The sequence below is a fragment of the Notamacropus eugenii genome, chromosome 3 (genome assembly GCF_028372415.1).
Source record: "Notamacropus eugenii isolate mMacEug1 chromosome 3, mMacEug1.pri_v2, whole genome shotgun sequence".
Taxonomy (NCBI): Eukaryota; Metazoa; Chordata; class Mammalia; order Diprotodontia; family Macropodidae; genus Notamacropus; species Notamacropus eugenii.
Window position 1 is genome coordinate 68,736,973 of NC_092874.1, and position 15,054 is coordinate 68,752,026.

The 15,054-nt window shown below is 34.9% G+C and overlaps 1 protein-coding gene across 5 annotated transcripts in view; it reads right to left on the reverse strand.

Moving 5' to 3' along the window:
• Positions 1-15,054, reverse strand: part of MPP7 (MAGUK p55 scaffold protein 7) — a 287,051-nt gene that overhangs the window by 80,933 nt on the left and 191,064 nt on the right. For all 5 annotated transcript variants that reach the window (XM_072651829.1, XM_072651826.1, XM_072651828.1 and 2 more), the window contains 4 exons: positions 11,569-11,650; positions 6,409-6,494; positions 5,475-5,549; positions 5,061-5,257 (listed from right to left, as the gene is read on the reverse strand). In XM_072651829.1, coding sequence (XP_072507930.1) covers positions 5,061-5,257; positions 5,475-5,549; positions 6,409-6,494; positions 11,569-11,650 — 440 coding nt within the window. The remainder of the gene's footprint in view (positions 1-5,060; positions 5,258-5,474; positions 5,550-6,408; positions 6,495-11,568; positions 11,651-15,054) is intronic.

The following is a 15,054-nucleotide window of genomic DNA, read 5'->3' on the forward strand; positions in this document are numbered from 1 at the left end:
TTCTACTGAGCTAACAATCTATTCCTTAGCCAGTACCATATGGTTTGGTGACGTATAATACAGTTTGAGATCTTACAGTTTAAGACCACCTTCTTTCACATTTTATCTCCACTGATTTCCTTGATATCTTTGAACTTTTATTCTTCCAGATAAATTTTGTTATTATTGTTTCTAGCTTGATAAAATAGTTTTTTGATACGATGGGTATGGCACCGAATAAATAGATTAATTTAGGTAGAATTGTCATTTTTATTGTATTGACTTGGCCTATTCATGAGCAATTAATATTTTTTCATTTGTTTTAGATCTGACTTTATTTGTGTGAAAAGTATTTTATAGCTGTGTTCATATAGTTCCTGGGTTTGTCTTGGCAGGCAAACTCACGAGCATTTTATAATGTTTATAGTTATGTTAAATGGAATTTCTCTTTCTATCTCTTGCTGCTGGACTTTAGAAATTCTGATGATTTATGTGGATTTATTTTGTATCCTGAAACTTTCCTAAAGTTGTTAATAATTTCAAGTAGGTTTTTTAGTTGATTCTCCACGATTTTCTAACTATAACATTAAATCATCTGCAAAGTGATAGTTTTATTTCCTCACTGCTTTTTCTTCTCTCATTGCTATAAGCTAACATTTCCAGTACAATATTAAATTGTAGTAATGATAATGGACATCCGTGCTTCACCCAAATATACTGGGAAGGCTTGTGGCTTATCCTCATTACAGATAATGTTTGCTGATGTAATAACTATTACTTATCATTTTAAGGTAAGCTCCATTTATTCCTATGCTCTCTAATGTTTTTAATAGGAATGAATGCTGTATTTTGTCAAAAGGCTTCTTCTGCATCTATTGAGAAAACTGTATGATTTTTGTTGGTTTTGTTATGGAAATGGTCAGTTATGCTGATAGTTTTCCTAATACTGAAAGAGCCCTACATTTCTGGTGTAAATACCACCTGGTCACAGTGTGTGATCCTTGTCATGTACTGCTATAATTTGCTAGTATTTTGTTTAAATTTTTGCTTCAGTATTCATTAGGGAAATTGGTCTACAATTCTTCTCTGTTTTAGCTCTTCTTAGTCTGGGTATCAGTGCCATATCTCTGTCATAAAAGCAATTTGGTAGGACTCCTTCTTTGTCTGTTTTTCCAAATAGTTCGTATATTGAGATTAGTTGTTTTTTAAATATTTGGTAGAATTCACTTATGAATCCATCTGGTCCTGGGGATTTTTTCTTAGAAAGTTCACTGATGGTTTAATTTCTTTTTCTAAGATTGTGTAATTTAAGTATTCTAGCTCTTCTGCTAATTTGGGCAATTTATATTTGTGTATGTATTCATCCATTTCATTTAGATTGTCAAGTTTATTGGCATGTATTTGGGCAAAAGACAACAATTGTCTTAATTTCCTTTTCATTGGTGGTGAATTCATCCCTTTTGTTTTTGATACTAGTCATTTGGGTTTTCTTTCCTTTTTTAAATTAAATTAATCAATGGTTTATTGTTTTTTTCTTTCAAAAAACCAGCTTCTAATTTTATTTAAAGGTTTTCTTACTTACAGTTTTATTCATCTCTCCTTTGATTTTCAGGATTTCCAATTCAGTGTTTAATTGGAGATTTTCAATTTGTTCTTTTTTTACTTTTGTTAATTCCATGCTCGCTGATGTAAGCAATTAAAAGACATAAAATTTCCCCTAAGAACTGCTTTGGCTGCCTGCCACAAATTTTGAAATGTTGTCTTATTGCTGTCATTTTCTTTTGAAATTATTATTATTTCTATGATTTTTTTCTTTGATGAACTTGTTTTTTAGGACTAGATTATTTAATTTACAATTAATTTTAATCTCTTTACATTGTCCATTATTTAATATAATTTTTAAGCACTATGATCTGAAAAGGCTGCATTTACTATATCTGCTTTTCTGCATTTGATTGTGAGATTTTTATGTTCTAATACATAGCTTTTCTTTAGATGCCAGGTAGTGCCGAGAAAAAGGCATATTCTTTTCTATTCCCATTCAGTTTTCTTCAGAGAGCTATCATATCTAACTTTTCCAGAATTTTATTCACCTCTTTCAATTTTTTCTTGTTTATTTTTGGTTACATTTATCTAGTTCTGAGAGATGGAAGTTGAGATCCTAGCACAGTTTTATTATTTATTTCCTCCTGTAACTCATTCAATTTCTTCAAAAATTTAGATGTTATATCGTTTGGTGCATATATGTTTATTACTGATATGATGTCTTTCTGTATGGTACCTTTCAGGAACTCAGGTCCTCCTGACGCATGCACTGGTGCACTATCCACTGCACCACCTAGCTACCCAGGCAAGGTATCTACTACATAGTCAAACCTCCTTCATTTATTTGAGGCTAGAGATAAACACATTCACTCCTTCTTTGGCAATGAAGGATGGACACACACACCTTTCAGCAAAATATAGTTTCCTTCTTTATCTCATTTAATTAAATCTGTTTTTGCTTTTGCTTTGTCTGAGATCTTAATTGTTACCCCTGTTTTCTCCCCCCATCTTCCCCTCCATTATAATAGCTCTTTCATTCCTCTTTTAGGTGGGATAGTTTGCCCCATTCAATCTCACCCCCTCCTTCCAGTGCAATTTTCTTTCTCACCTTTTTATTTTGTTCTTTGGGATATTATTCCATCAAAGTAACTGTATATCCACACTCTGTCTCCATATACTACTTCTAATTGCTCTTATAGTAATAAAGTTGATATGAATTACAATTATCTTGCCATATAGTTTAATCTTGTTGAGGGAGTTTCTTATGTTTTCTCTTTCTTGTTTCTTTTTTACCTTTCTATGCTGCCCTTGAGTTTTGTACTTGGAGGTCAATTTTTTCTGAGTTTTTTTTTATTTAAAAATGCTTGAAAGTCCTCTATTTCATTAAATATTCATTTTTCCCCCTTTAAGATTATATTCAATTTTGCTTGCTAGGTGATTCTTGACTGTAAGCCTAACTCCTTTGCCTTCTAGTATATCACACTTCAAATCCTCCAGTTCTTTAATGTGGAAGCTGTCAATTTCTGTGTAATCCTGACTGTTGTTCCACAATATTTGAATTGTTTCTTTTTGGCTGCTTGAATACTTTCTCCTTGATCTCTGAAATTGGCTATGATGTTCTTTGGAGTTTTCATTTGGGGATGCTTTCGACCAGTGACCAGTGTATTCTTCAATTTCTATTCTGCCCTCTGGTTCTAATATATCAGGGCATTTTTCTTTGATAATTTCTAAATTATCCAAGGCTTTTTTTGTTTGTTTTTAAATAACGGCATTTAGGCAGTCCAAAAATTCTTATATTACCTCTCAAGGATCCATTTTCTAGGTCAGATGTTTTTCCAATGACAAATTTCACATTTTCTTCTTTTTTTTTTTGCTTCTTAAATTTAGTATTATCATATCTTGATATCTCATAGTCATTGGTTTCTACTTTTCCAATTATGATTTTTAAGAATTATTTTCTTCAGTGAGCGTTTGTACTTCCTTTTCCATTCAGCCAATTCTATCTTTTTAGGGAGTTATTTTCCTCAGTAAATTTTTGTATACATTTTTCCATGATATTGACTCTTTTTTCATGATTCTCTTGTGTTACTCTTATTTCCTTACTCATGTTTTTCTTTTACTTCTCTAATTTGCTTTTTTAAATCCCTTTTAAGTTTTTTCCAGGAATTCTTTTTGGATCTGAAACCAAATTACATTTTTCTCTGAGTCTTCATACATAGCCACTTTGAAACTATTGTCCTCTTCTGAGTTTATGCCTTGATCTTTTTTGTTTGCTTTTTACTCGTTCCCCCTCTTCCACTTTCCCCCCAATCCCCCCTCCACACACACACACACACACACACACACACACACACACACACACACACACACACACACACACACTTTTGCTGACTTGGTGTTTTTATGTGAGAGTTGGACTCTGGTCCTGCACTGTCCCAAGATTTTTATGCTGAGGCTCTGGGTCTAACTGTTGGCTTTCACTGGCCTTCAAGGTTTAGCTGTTTACTTTCTCTGAGGGCAGACTTCCCTTTTGTCTTGTACTGGGGTATGGGGCCTCCCTATTGATCTCTCCAGGGGCATGGGGTTTACTCTTGGCTGCTTCTAGGGTGGGGTCTTGCTGTTAGGTTGCTACGGAAACAGGGTCACTCAGTTGGTAGGCCCCAGGGTAGGAGTCTCACTGTTGGCCAGTTTTGGAGAAGGGCTTCACTACTGATCCGCAGTGCATCAAGGCCTGGTTGGTGGCTTTTGATGGAGGTGTGGCTCTGCTATGCTGCACAGACTGCTCACTTGCCTAGAAGTCTGCTGATTTGTAGAAAGGCAGGGCCTCACTGGTGGACTGCCCCAAGTTCTGCTGCAGACCTCTTGCTCTTGGACCTTGTTCCCCTCCCATCCTAGTGAGACAGACCTTTCCTGTGGGGCTGGTAAGCTTCTTCCCTACTCCTAGACCAAATATGAGGCGGTTTTCTGGTTGTTTGGAAGGCAATTTAGGAAGACTTCAAAGGATTCCTTCCTCACTCAATTCTGCTGTCACGTGAAGTACCCCAATTCATTTTCCTATAGGTCACAGATTAATAAAAATAATACCAGAACATGGAATTTTTTAAAACAAACCACTAATAATAAACAATGAAAATAAAAGAAATTATTCAAGTTGAGAAATGAAAGCAACCAGATTACAATTTTGCTGAATAGGGCAGAAAAAGGCTGAAGCATTTACTTTTACTTAGTATGTCACTATAGTTCTCATAATGATGTACAAAATATCTTTTCCACATGTTTCTGTATACTTTCAAAGGGATTAGAACTAATACATCACTTTGAGTCATTATATACAGATACCAGATTAAGGAAATGCAAGCTTCACAGTCAAAAGTGTCCAAATTAAGCAACTAGAAATGGTTTCTAGAAATGGTTTCTCATCTTAAATAAAAACTTTGATGAGTTCACAAGTTGTTCTGACTACAGCAAAATAATATACTTCATAGAACACAATAGGCGTAGTATAAATAAACAATAGTGTTCCCTCAGTAGCTCACCTTTCCTGGAAAGGTTTTGAAGGGATCAAGCCTGCTCGAGGATTGGCATCACCTTCATGTTTGGCTTGCCACCAGGTTGCATCATCCTGGCTCATAATTTGAAGGATATCTCCCTTTTTGAAAGAAAGTCCAGCTTCTTTACATGGAATTGCTTTATCCTCATAAGGATCATAGTCAAATAGGGCTTTCATATACATCTGTAAAAGGAAGAATATTTCAGATGAATAATATTTGAAATAAATATCAATATCAAATGCATTACACTAGTCACACTGTTCTTACTCTGATATTAAAGACAAAATAAACAAGGAAAATATCAGCAAATCATAGCAGATTTGTTACTCAAATAAAGCAACACACCATATGGAATATATTCCTGTTAATAAGAAAAAAACAGTTATCAGTAGTGATTACCTTGCCTTCTTTAGATGGTACATCCTCTTTGATGCTTGGTATAATTTTAAATGTGATTGCTCCCTGAGATTGAGCCTGACAAAAAAGAAGAATGAAAGAGAGGTATTATTACACAAACAGATCCAACATTTAATAATAATTTTGGGGCTTTACACTTGGTTATGCTATAATGAGGAAAGCATTTCTATAAAAACTCTTATAACAAGAAAAGATATAAAAGATTTCAAAAAAGTTAAAAAAAAACCCTATTAAACATATCACCTCATGTGCCTCTGCTGTTCAATGTGTGAACTAGTATTTACGTCTGGCTACTTTTTAATCCTTAAAATATTTATAAACCACAAAATATTCTCAACATGTAAGAGACAGTGAATATTGAAAGTAGGAAAACATTGAGTACATCTGGCATTATTGAATGGAACAGAGAAGTTACATAAAAGCTAGTTATTGTAAGCATACAAAAATAGCCTATAAATCAAGCAGGTTCACTACAGTTGAATAGAATCCACAAAAGCTTATTGACAAGCATCAGCTATATTTCTCATAATAAAAAATCTACCTAATTTCCATGACTACATTTCACTGAATTAAAAGTGTTCATAATGCCAATAGTGAGGATTTAGCCAAAGTGATTTCATAGCTAGAAAGGGAAAAACCTCCACAAATTGGACAGTTCCCTCAGAGTATTTATATAACAGAACTTTAAAGGGTCATTTGATTCACAGAATTTTCATAATGAATGAAAAAGCGTTTGGATTTCGTGAAACTTGTAATGATTCTTCACAGGTTTAGATAAAAACTAAAATCACAAATTATGGTATATGCTGACATAACACCACAGTATTAAGACATAAAGTGAATCTAATTTCAATCAAAAGGCATCTCTATTCACTATGAATTTCTACTGCAATTTAAAAATAATTTTGCTACTTACCAAAATCTGTATAATTTCCTCAGGTCTCTTATCTTCTACTGGAATCCCATTCACTTCCCTGAGTTCATCACCAACATGAATAAGACCTAGAAATTACCAATTTTGTTATAATAAAAAGTATAGGTAAAATAGATAAGGAACAATCAGAATCCTCCTAAATTAGATTCCTACTAAACTAGATTCAAAGAAGGTATATCTTGGGGGGAACGGGGGGGGGGGGTCATGGCCAAGATGGTGAAGTATAGATTGGGACCCAGTTGAGCTCTCTCAATATTCCCCTCTAAACAACTTTAACATAATATTCAAATCAAATTTTGGAGTGGCAGATGCAATAAAAGGTCAGAGGGAGACATTTTTATAGCCTAAGAAAACTTAGGAGGTCCAAAGAGAGGTATTTAACATTGGGGTGGACATGGGCTCAGAACACTGCAGAAGCAGGGGAGGTAACCTTGACAACAGCAATAGCTTCGGGAGCTCTCTGTCCAGGGAAAGTAAGAGGGGTGAGGGCGAAAGGGAGGAGGTTAAAACAACTGAACAAAAAGAGATTACTGGGGACCCTTGCTGGTACTAGGTATAGCTGGTGCTGATTAGCAACTCTACTGCTCACAAACAGCTCTGGGTGACAGTTCCAGGGCAGAGAGAAGCACTAATACTTGTAGCTATAGGGAAACAGGAAGCCTGAGCACAGGCCAGGCAAGCAATAATCACACCTCTCTCAGGATAACACCACCTTGAAAGCACCAAAAACTTTTAACTCCCAGGAATAACTCTGAAAACATCTGCACAAAAAAGCCTGGAATTTGGGGCAGTGCCTCCCCAACCTCAAGTGAGCAGAGCTCAACTTTAAGATAAAGTTCAAAGTGAAGAATAGGTTGGATAAATGAGGAAAAAACAACAATAAAAAAGAATTTGACTATAAAAAGCTACTATGATAGTTAGGAAGCCCAAGACATAATCGTAAAAGAAGACAACTACGTGAAAACAGCTATGACCAAAGCTAATAAGAATAATGCTAATTGGACCCAAGGCCAGGAAGAATTCCTAGAAGAGGAAACTTATCTCTTTAAGATAAAAGTGGCAGAGGAAGAACTGGGAAAAGAAATGAGAGCAAGGTAAAAAAAAATTATGAAAAGAGGAATCAATAGCTTGGTAAAAGAGGCACAAAGAAAAGTAAAGAAAATATAGTATCTTGAAAAATAGAACTGGCTTAATACTATAAAAGAAGCACAAAAATTTATTGAAAAAAAGAACTCCCTCCAAAGCAAAATAGGCCAAATGAAAAAAATAATTCCTTAAAAATTGGAATGTGACAAGTGGAAGCTAATGACTCCATAAGACATCAAGAAACAATAAAACAAAATCAAAAGAATGAAAAAAGAGGAAAATTTGAAATATCTCATCAGAAAAAAAACTGACATTGAAACAGACGAAGGAGAGGTAATTTAAGAATTACTGAACTATCTGACAGTCATGATCAAAAAAGAGCCTTGACACCATCTTTCAAGAAGCTATCTAGGAAAACTGTCAAAATAGCTTAGTTCCAGAGGATAAAACAGAAATGGAATCCACTGATCACCTCCTTAAAGAGATCTCAAAATGAAAACTCCCAGGAATATTACGGCCAAATTCCAGAACTACCACATCAAGGAGAAAATATTTCAAGCAACTAGAAATGAACAATTCAAATATCATGGAGCTGTTGGGGGTGGAAGCTCAATTCCATGTGGACAGTCTCGGGCGGGTAAAGGTGGGAACTTCTAAATCTTAGAGTTCTCATGAGGCCCCCCAGAAAACAGCAGGGAATCGAGGAGTGAGACCAAGCTATCTCGTGTATTTCCGCCTCTTCCCGTGAGAAACGTGATGGGAGGAGCATCCCCGCCCTCGAGACTGACCCGGATCTGGGCACACCTATTGTTATCTAACAGGCACGGTATTCAGGTGCAAACTACGTGGCAGGAGAGCTTAAGTAGGGTCAGGAAAGCCTGAAGGTGCTCTTAGCGCGGGAGGGGCCCTTACAGGACAGAAGGCGCCTCTTCCCTTTTCCTCTCTTCGCTCTTCCCTCTCCCCTCTCTCCCTACTTCCACTTCTGCTTTCATTCTCTTACTGTAAGATCTTTGCCTCCTTGGGAGACTTCTCTCTCCCTCCTAAGGAAGAGTTCTCCCTGCACATGTAACCAGGACCCTGAATAAAGCCTAACCCTTGTTCGACTCCGGAAAGTCTCTTCTCTCATACGTTTATCCGGTTTGGCCAACCGAAGACCTGGGACAGGTAAGGTAAGACTCGGGTAGCCCTCAGGCCTCTAGGCCTGGCATGGAGCCACAGTCAGGATCACACAAGATTTAGGAGCTACCATTTTAAAAGAGTAAAGAATTTGAAATATGACATTCTGGAAGACATGGGAGCTAAGATTACAACCAAGAATCACACACCCAGCAAAACTGAGTATAATCCTTCAGGGAGGAAAAAAAAACCTGTTTAACGAAACAGAGGACTTCCAAGCATTCCTGATAAAAAGAACAGAGCTGAATAGAAAATCTAACAATCAAACTGGAAGATGCAAGAGAAGCATAAAAAGGTAAACATAAAAGAATAATAACTAGGCACTCAATAAAGTTAAATTATTTACATTCATATATGGGAAAATGATACTTGTAACTCCTAAAGACCTTTATTATTATTAGGAGTGTACACAGAGAAAGAGTACAAGTATTAGTAGATTATGTTGGGATGATTTCTTCCCTCTACTTTCATCTGTCTCTCTCTATTCCCCAAAAAAGGATGGGTGAGAGAGATGTACTGGGAGAAGGGGGAAGAGAGAGGAAGAATAGGGAAAATGGAGTAAGAGACATAGACAGGGGTGGTGGCAGGTAATATTTGAACCTCACTCTGATGAGAATTGTTCAAAGAGGGAAAAATACGCATGTACACTCACATACAGATATACAGATATGTGTATACAAACCTATACACATATATACAGATATACACATGCATATGTATATTTGTGCATACATACATACATACATATGTGTGTGTGTACAGGCATATACATATACACGTATGCACTAAGTTGGATACAGAAATCTATCTTACCCAGCAGGGAAATAGGGGAGTAAGAGATAAGAGATTGGGAGGGAAAAGAAAAAAGAGAGTGGATTGAGGGAGGCAGTGATCAAAGGCAAAACAGATTTTTGAGGAGGGATAGGATAAAAAGAGAGAAGGATAATCAGAAGAAGATAAGAAAATAATTATGAATTTGAATATGAATGGGATGATCTCAGTAGAATGGATTAGAAACCATAATCTAACAATATGGTGTATACAAGAGAAACACTTGAAACTGAAAGGTACACATAGAGTTAAAATAAAGGACTAGAACAGAACCTAGTGTGTTTCAGCTGAAGTAAAAAACACAGAAGAAGGCAATCATGATCATGATCTCTGACAAAGCAAAAGCAAAAACAGACCCAATTAAAAGAGATAAGCAGGAAAACTACATGTTGCTAATAGGGACCATAGACAGTGGAGTAACATAAAAAATTTTTACAGGTTTCTTGGATAAAGGCCTCATTTCTCCAACATAAAGGGAATGAAGTCAAATTTATAAAAATAGAGGAGACATTACCAAATTGATAAGTAATCAAAGGATATGAAAAGGCAGTTTTCAGAAGAAGAAATCAAATCTATCTGTAGTCTTATGAAAAAATGCTCTAAATTACTACTGATTAGAGAAAGGCAAATGAAAACAACTCTGAAGTACCACCTCACTCCTATCAGAAATGACAAATGCTGGAGGGAATAAGGAAAAAAACAGTTATATTAAAAAACTCTAGGTCAAGTGGTCCAACCATTTTGGAGAATAATTTGGAACCATACTCAAAGGGCTATAAAACTGTGTGTATCTTTTGATCTACTAATGCTATTAGAAGATTTGTACCCCAAAGAGTAAAGAAAATAAAAAGGACCAAACTATACAAAAGTAAGTTACAGCAGCTCTTTTTGTGGTGACAAAGAATTGGAAATGGAGGGGATGCTCATCAAATGGGGAATGGCTATACAAGTTGTGGCACATAATAGTGATGGAGTACTACTATTGTGCTATAAGAAACAATAACGGGGTGCTTTCAGAAAAACATGGCAAAAACTATATAAACTGATACAAAATGACATGAGCAGAAACACAAGATCATTGTGCATAGTAATAGCAATTTTGTAATGATGATCAACTGTGAAAGACTTGGCTACTCTAATCAATACAATGATCCAAGGCAATTTCAAAGGACACATGATGCTGCTCACCTCCAGAGAGAGAACTGATGTACTTTGAACATAAATTGAAGTACAATTTTCTCGCTTCATTTTTTTTGTGATATGGCTAATTAATATGGAAATATGTTTTGTATGATTCCACACATATGCAATTGATAATCTATTGTTTGCCTTTTTAGTGGGCGGGAGATGGGGGGGAGGGAAAGAATCTGGAACTCCAAATTTAAAAAGAAAAGAATGCTTTAAAATAAATAAAATAAATAAATAATACAGTTGCCAAAATATCAGAAGACCAGACCAGAAAAAGAGGCAGTAGCAGAAATAATAAAAATTACACCTTGGCCTTAAGTCAAGTAAAAGGTCGTTTTAATTTTCTCCCTCCCTCTCTTAAAGGATTTAAAGAGATTGTTCTCTTCAGATATCTGATTTTGTAAAAAAACAAAAAACAAAAAAAAAACCAACTAATTTCCAGAAACATCAAAATATTTAAAGAATTAGAGAATGTCAGAGCATGTTGTATAGCACTACCATCTTAGAGACAGAAAACAGACCCACAGAGTTCAAATGCCTTAAACAAAGTTAGAGAGATCAGAGGCAGTCTCAAGATTTGATTCCTAAGTAGCAATGCTCTCTGCCTTACATACTTGTGATGATTTCACAAAGAAAGATCTTTAAGAATTCTGAAGACTGACCATCCTTTATTTATAAACAGTTTAGGAATAAGGAAGGGAAAAAAATGACACTGGTATCTGGTTTAAAATGATTCATAAACCATTTTCACATTTCATTTGTCATTTCCTTGATTATCTACACTGATAAAACAGATACATCATGTAAATGCCACACCTAAACAATATACTTTATCTTAGTTTCACTTATATGAAATCTTACCACTTCTATCTGCAGCTCCTCCTCTCATAATTCTAGCCACAACGATTGCTCCAGTATGCTCGTCCTTCTTTATTGTGGCTCCCTAAAGACAACCCAAAAATGTGAGAAAGGGAAAGACACAGGAAAAAAAAAACCACTTAAGAATAAGTCCATTTGTACAGAAAAAACTAAATGAATGTAAAGAAAAATTATAGTCTAAGTCAAAAATAAGAATGTTATCTGCTATTAATAACTTAATAACTAAGACATTAATTTTATATGTAATGATAACTAATATTGAAAACTTGCATGTCTTAAATTCATCTTCTGGATTTATAAAGCCAATTTGTAGACACTCTTTCAACCTATACATTATTACAATCATTTTTATATTTTGGTTGTGCTTATACCCTCTAAAATAACTTTATTGATTCCATTTATCTTTGCAATACTGCTATTTCAAGCCCTCCCTCACACAGACTGAAGCTTTCCCTTGTGAAAAAGAAAGTAAAGAAAAAACCTTCCATTCAGTGGTTACATCTAAAAAAGTGCACAACGTTCTGTCCTGTTAGTCTTCTGCCTCTTTGATGTGAGGTGAGAGGTTTCACTATCTACTCCCCTAGACTTTTCACTGGTTTTTCAATTACTCAGAGTTTCAATTTTCATTTGGTAATCTTTTTATTTATATCATTGTGGTCATTGCGTATTTTCCCCCTGGTTTTGCTTGTTTTGCCCTGTATTAGTTCACAAATATTCCTATGTTACTTGAATTCCTATTTATTACTTCTAATAGTACAATAATATCTCATTACATGAATATATCACAGCTTTTTCAGTCATTCCCAATATTTGGGCAACTAATCTATTTTTGGCTCTTTGAGCACTGCTTTGAATATATTGGTATACATTGGACTTTTGTTTCTGTGTAAGACTTCCTTGGATTATATAACCAGTAGTGAAATTGCTGAGTCAAAGGCACTGGCAAATTATTCTCTTTTCTTGAATGACTGACATTAGCACTGAGAGTGGTTGGACCATTTGAAATCTCTACCAGTAGAACATCAGGATGCCTGTTGTGTCATAATCCCTCCAAAATTACTATTCCCCTCTTTTTTCATCATTGCCAATTTGAATTGAATGATGTGGAAAGTTGTTTTAAACCCTCCCTCCTCGCCCCCCCCCCTTTTTTTTAGCATTATTGATTTGGACCATATTTACATGTGGTTATTTAAAATTTGTAATTCTTATGAAAACTTCTTGTCGTTCAACCACTCATCTACTGAGGAATGATTCTCTTAGTGCTGTTTATTTGTGTCAATTGAATATATATCATATATGTTAGGCTTTTATAGGTATTTGATAACTATTTTGACCATATTACTAATTCTTTTCTGATTCTATCTTCATTAATTTTATTTCTTCAAAAGCTTATTACATTTATGTAAACATATTTCTCTCTTTTCTTATGATTTCTTCTACCACTTATTTAAGAAAAGTAGCCACAGTCGTGAAAAATACTTGACTACAATTTTTTATGGCACAACCTTTAAATTCAGGCCATGTATCCATTTTGAGGTTTCTGAGCAATATCACAGAAGACACTGATTTAACTACATTTTTGCCAAACTATTTTCCAGTTTTTCTAGTAGGTCTTTTTTTAATTAAGAAAAGAAGTCTTTTGATAGGTAATTTAATTTGATATGGATGACCTGTCTTCTGCTTATCTGGCCTGTCCCACTGATCTACTTCCAAGTTTTTGTTTTATTTTCCTTGTATGTTTTACCAGTACCAAATACTTTTGATGTCTGAATCATTCCCCAGTTGATAAATGGTTAAAGGATATGAACAGGCAGTTTTCAGAAGAAATCAAAGCTATGTATAGTCATGTAAAAATGTTCTAAATCACTATTAATTAGAGAAATGCTAATTAAAACAATTCTGAAGTACCACCTCACATCTATAAGAAATGACAAATGAAAAAGTAGGGTCACTAATAGACTGTTGGTAGAGTTGTGAATTGGTTCAACTATTCTGGAGAACAATTTGGAACTACAGCCAAAGGGCTATAAAACTATGCATACCCTCTGATGCTGCAATATCACTACTAGATCTGTGTCCAAAAAGAGATCAAAGAAGAAGGAAAAGGACTTATATGTATGAGAACAGTTATAGTAGCTCTTTTTGTGGTGGCAAAGAATTGGAAATTGAGGGCATCCTCATCAATTAGGGAATAGCTGAACAAGTTGTGATATATGATTGTGATGGAGAACGATTGTGCTATAAAAAATAAGGGGGTGGTTTCAGACAAATTTGAGAAGACTGATATGAAATGACACAAAGTGAAGTGAGCAGAACCAGGAGAACAATGTACATAACAGCAATATTGTAACAATGATCAATTGTGAAATACTTAGCTACTCTGATCAATGCAATGATCCAAGATAATTCCAAAGGACTCAAGTTGGAAAATGCTATCCACCTCCAGAAAGAGACTGATGAACTGAATCAAGATTGAAGAGTAGTTTTGTCATTTTCTTTGTTTCTTGCTTTTTTTTTTTTTAACAATATGGCTAATTTGGAATTATGATTTGCATGAACTACTTGCCTTCTCTATGCGTGGAAAAAGGGAAGGACAGAGAATCTGAAACTCCAAAAATGTTTAAAATTTATAATAAGTAGTAATTTTTAAAAAATAAATATATTTCTTTAAAATTGCTATTTTTTTACCAAATTAAAATTTACCAATTTTCTAAGCTTCTAAGATCTTTTTGAAACCGGATACCAGCATTCAGTGTATTAATTATTTTTCTAAGTTTTGCTTTATCTCTATGTTTGAAAAGCATGTCATCTCTGCTTTTATCCAAATCACTGATAAAAATCATAAACAACACGAGGAACAACACAGATCCCTGGAGCTTTGCTTCCAGGCTAACATGGAACCATCAATGATTTAATTTTTGTATCTAAACTAAAGCTTGCTCTGAATTCATGTAACTGTATTACCATTTAGCTCAAGTCTCTGCACATTGTCCAGAAGAATGGTATTAGACATTCCATCAAATACTTTGCCTAAAGATAAGCAGATTAAATCTGTGGTATCACTCTGCTCTATTACCACAGTAGCACTGTCCAAAAAAAAAGAAAAGAAAAGAAATTAGACTGGCATGATCTATTCCTGATGATGCCATGTTGGACTTAATGACTATCAATCAAAAAGTATTAAATGCTTATTCTGTGTCAGGCATTACACTGGATGCTAGGAATACAAAAACAAAAATGCAACAACCCTTGCCCTGGGGAGCTAAAATTCATTTGGGTGAAATGACATGATATTCTGAACATCTAGTCAGGTGGAAGGTATATATAAAGGCATGGAGATGGGGTGTGTTGTACAAGGAACAAGTAATGTGTAATCATCTGGGAAAGGTAGTTAGGAGTCAGACTAGGAAGGACTTAAATCGACAAAAATTGGAAGTTAGAGTTTATCCTAGAGGCAACGTAGCTTTT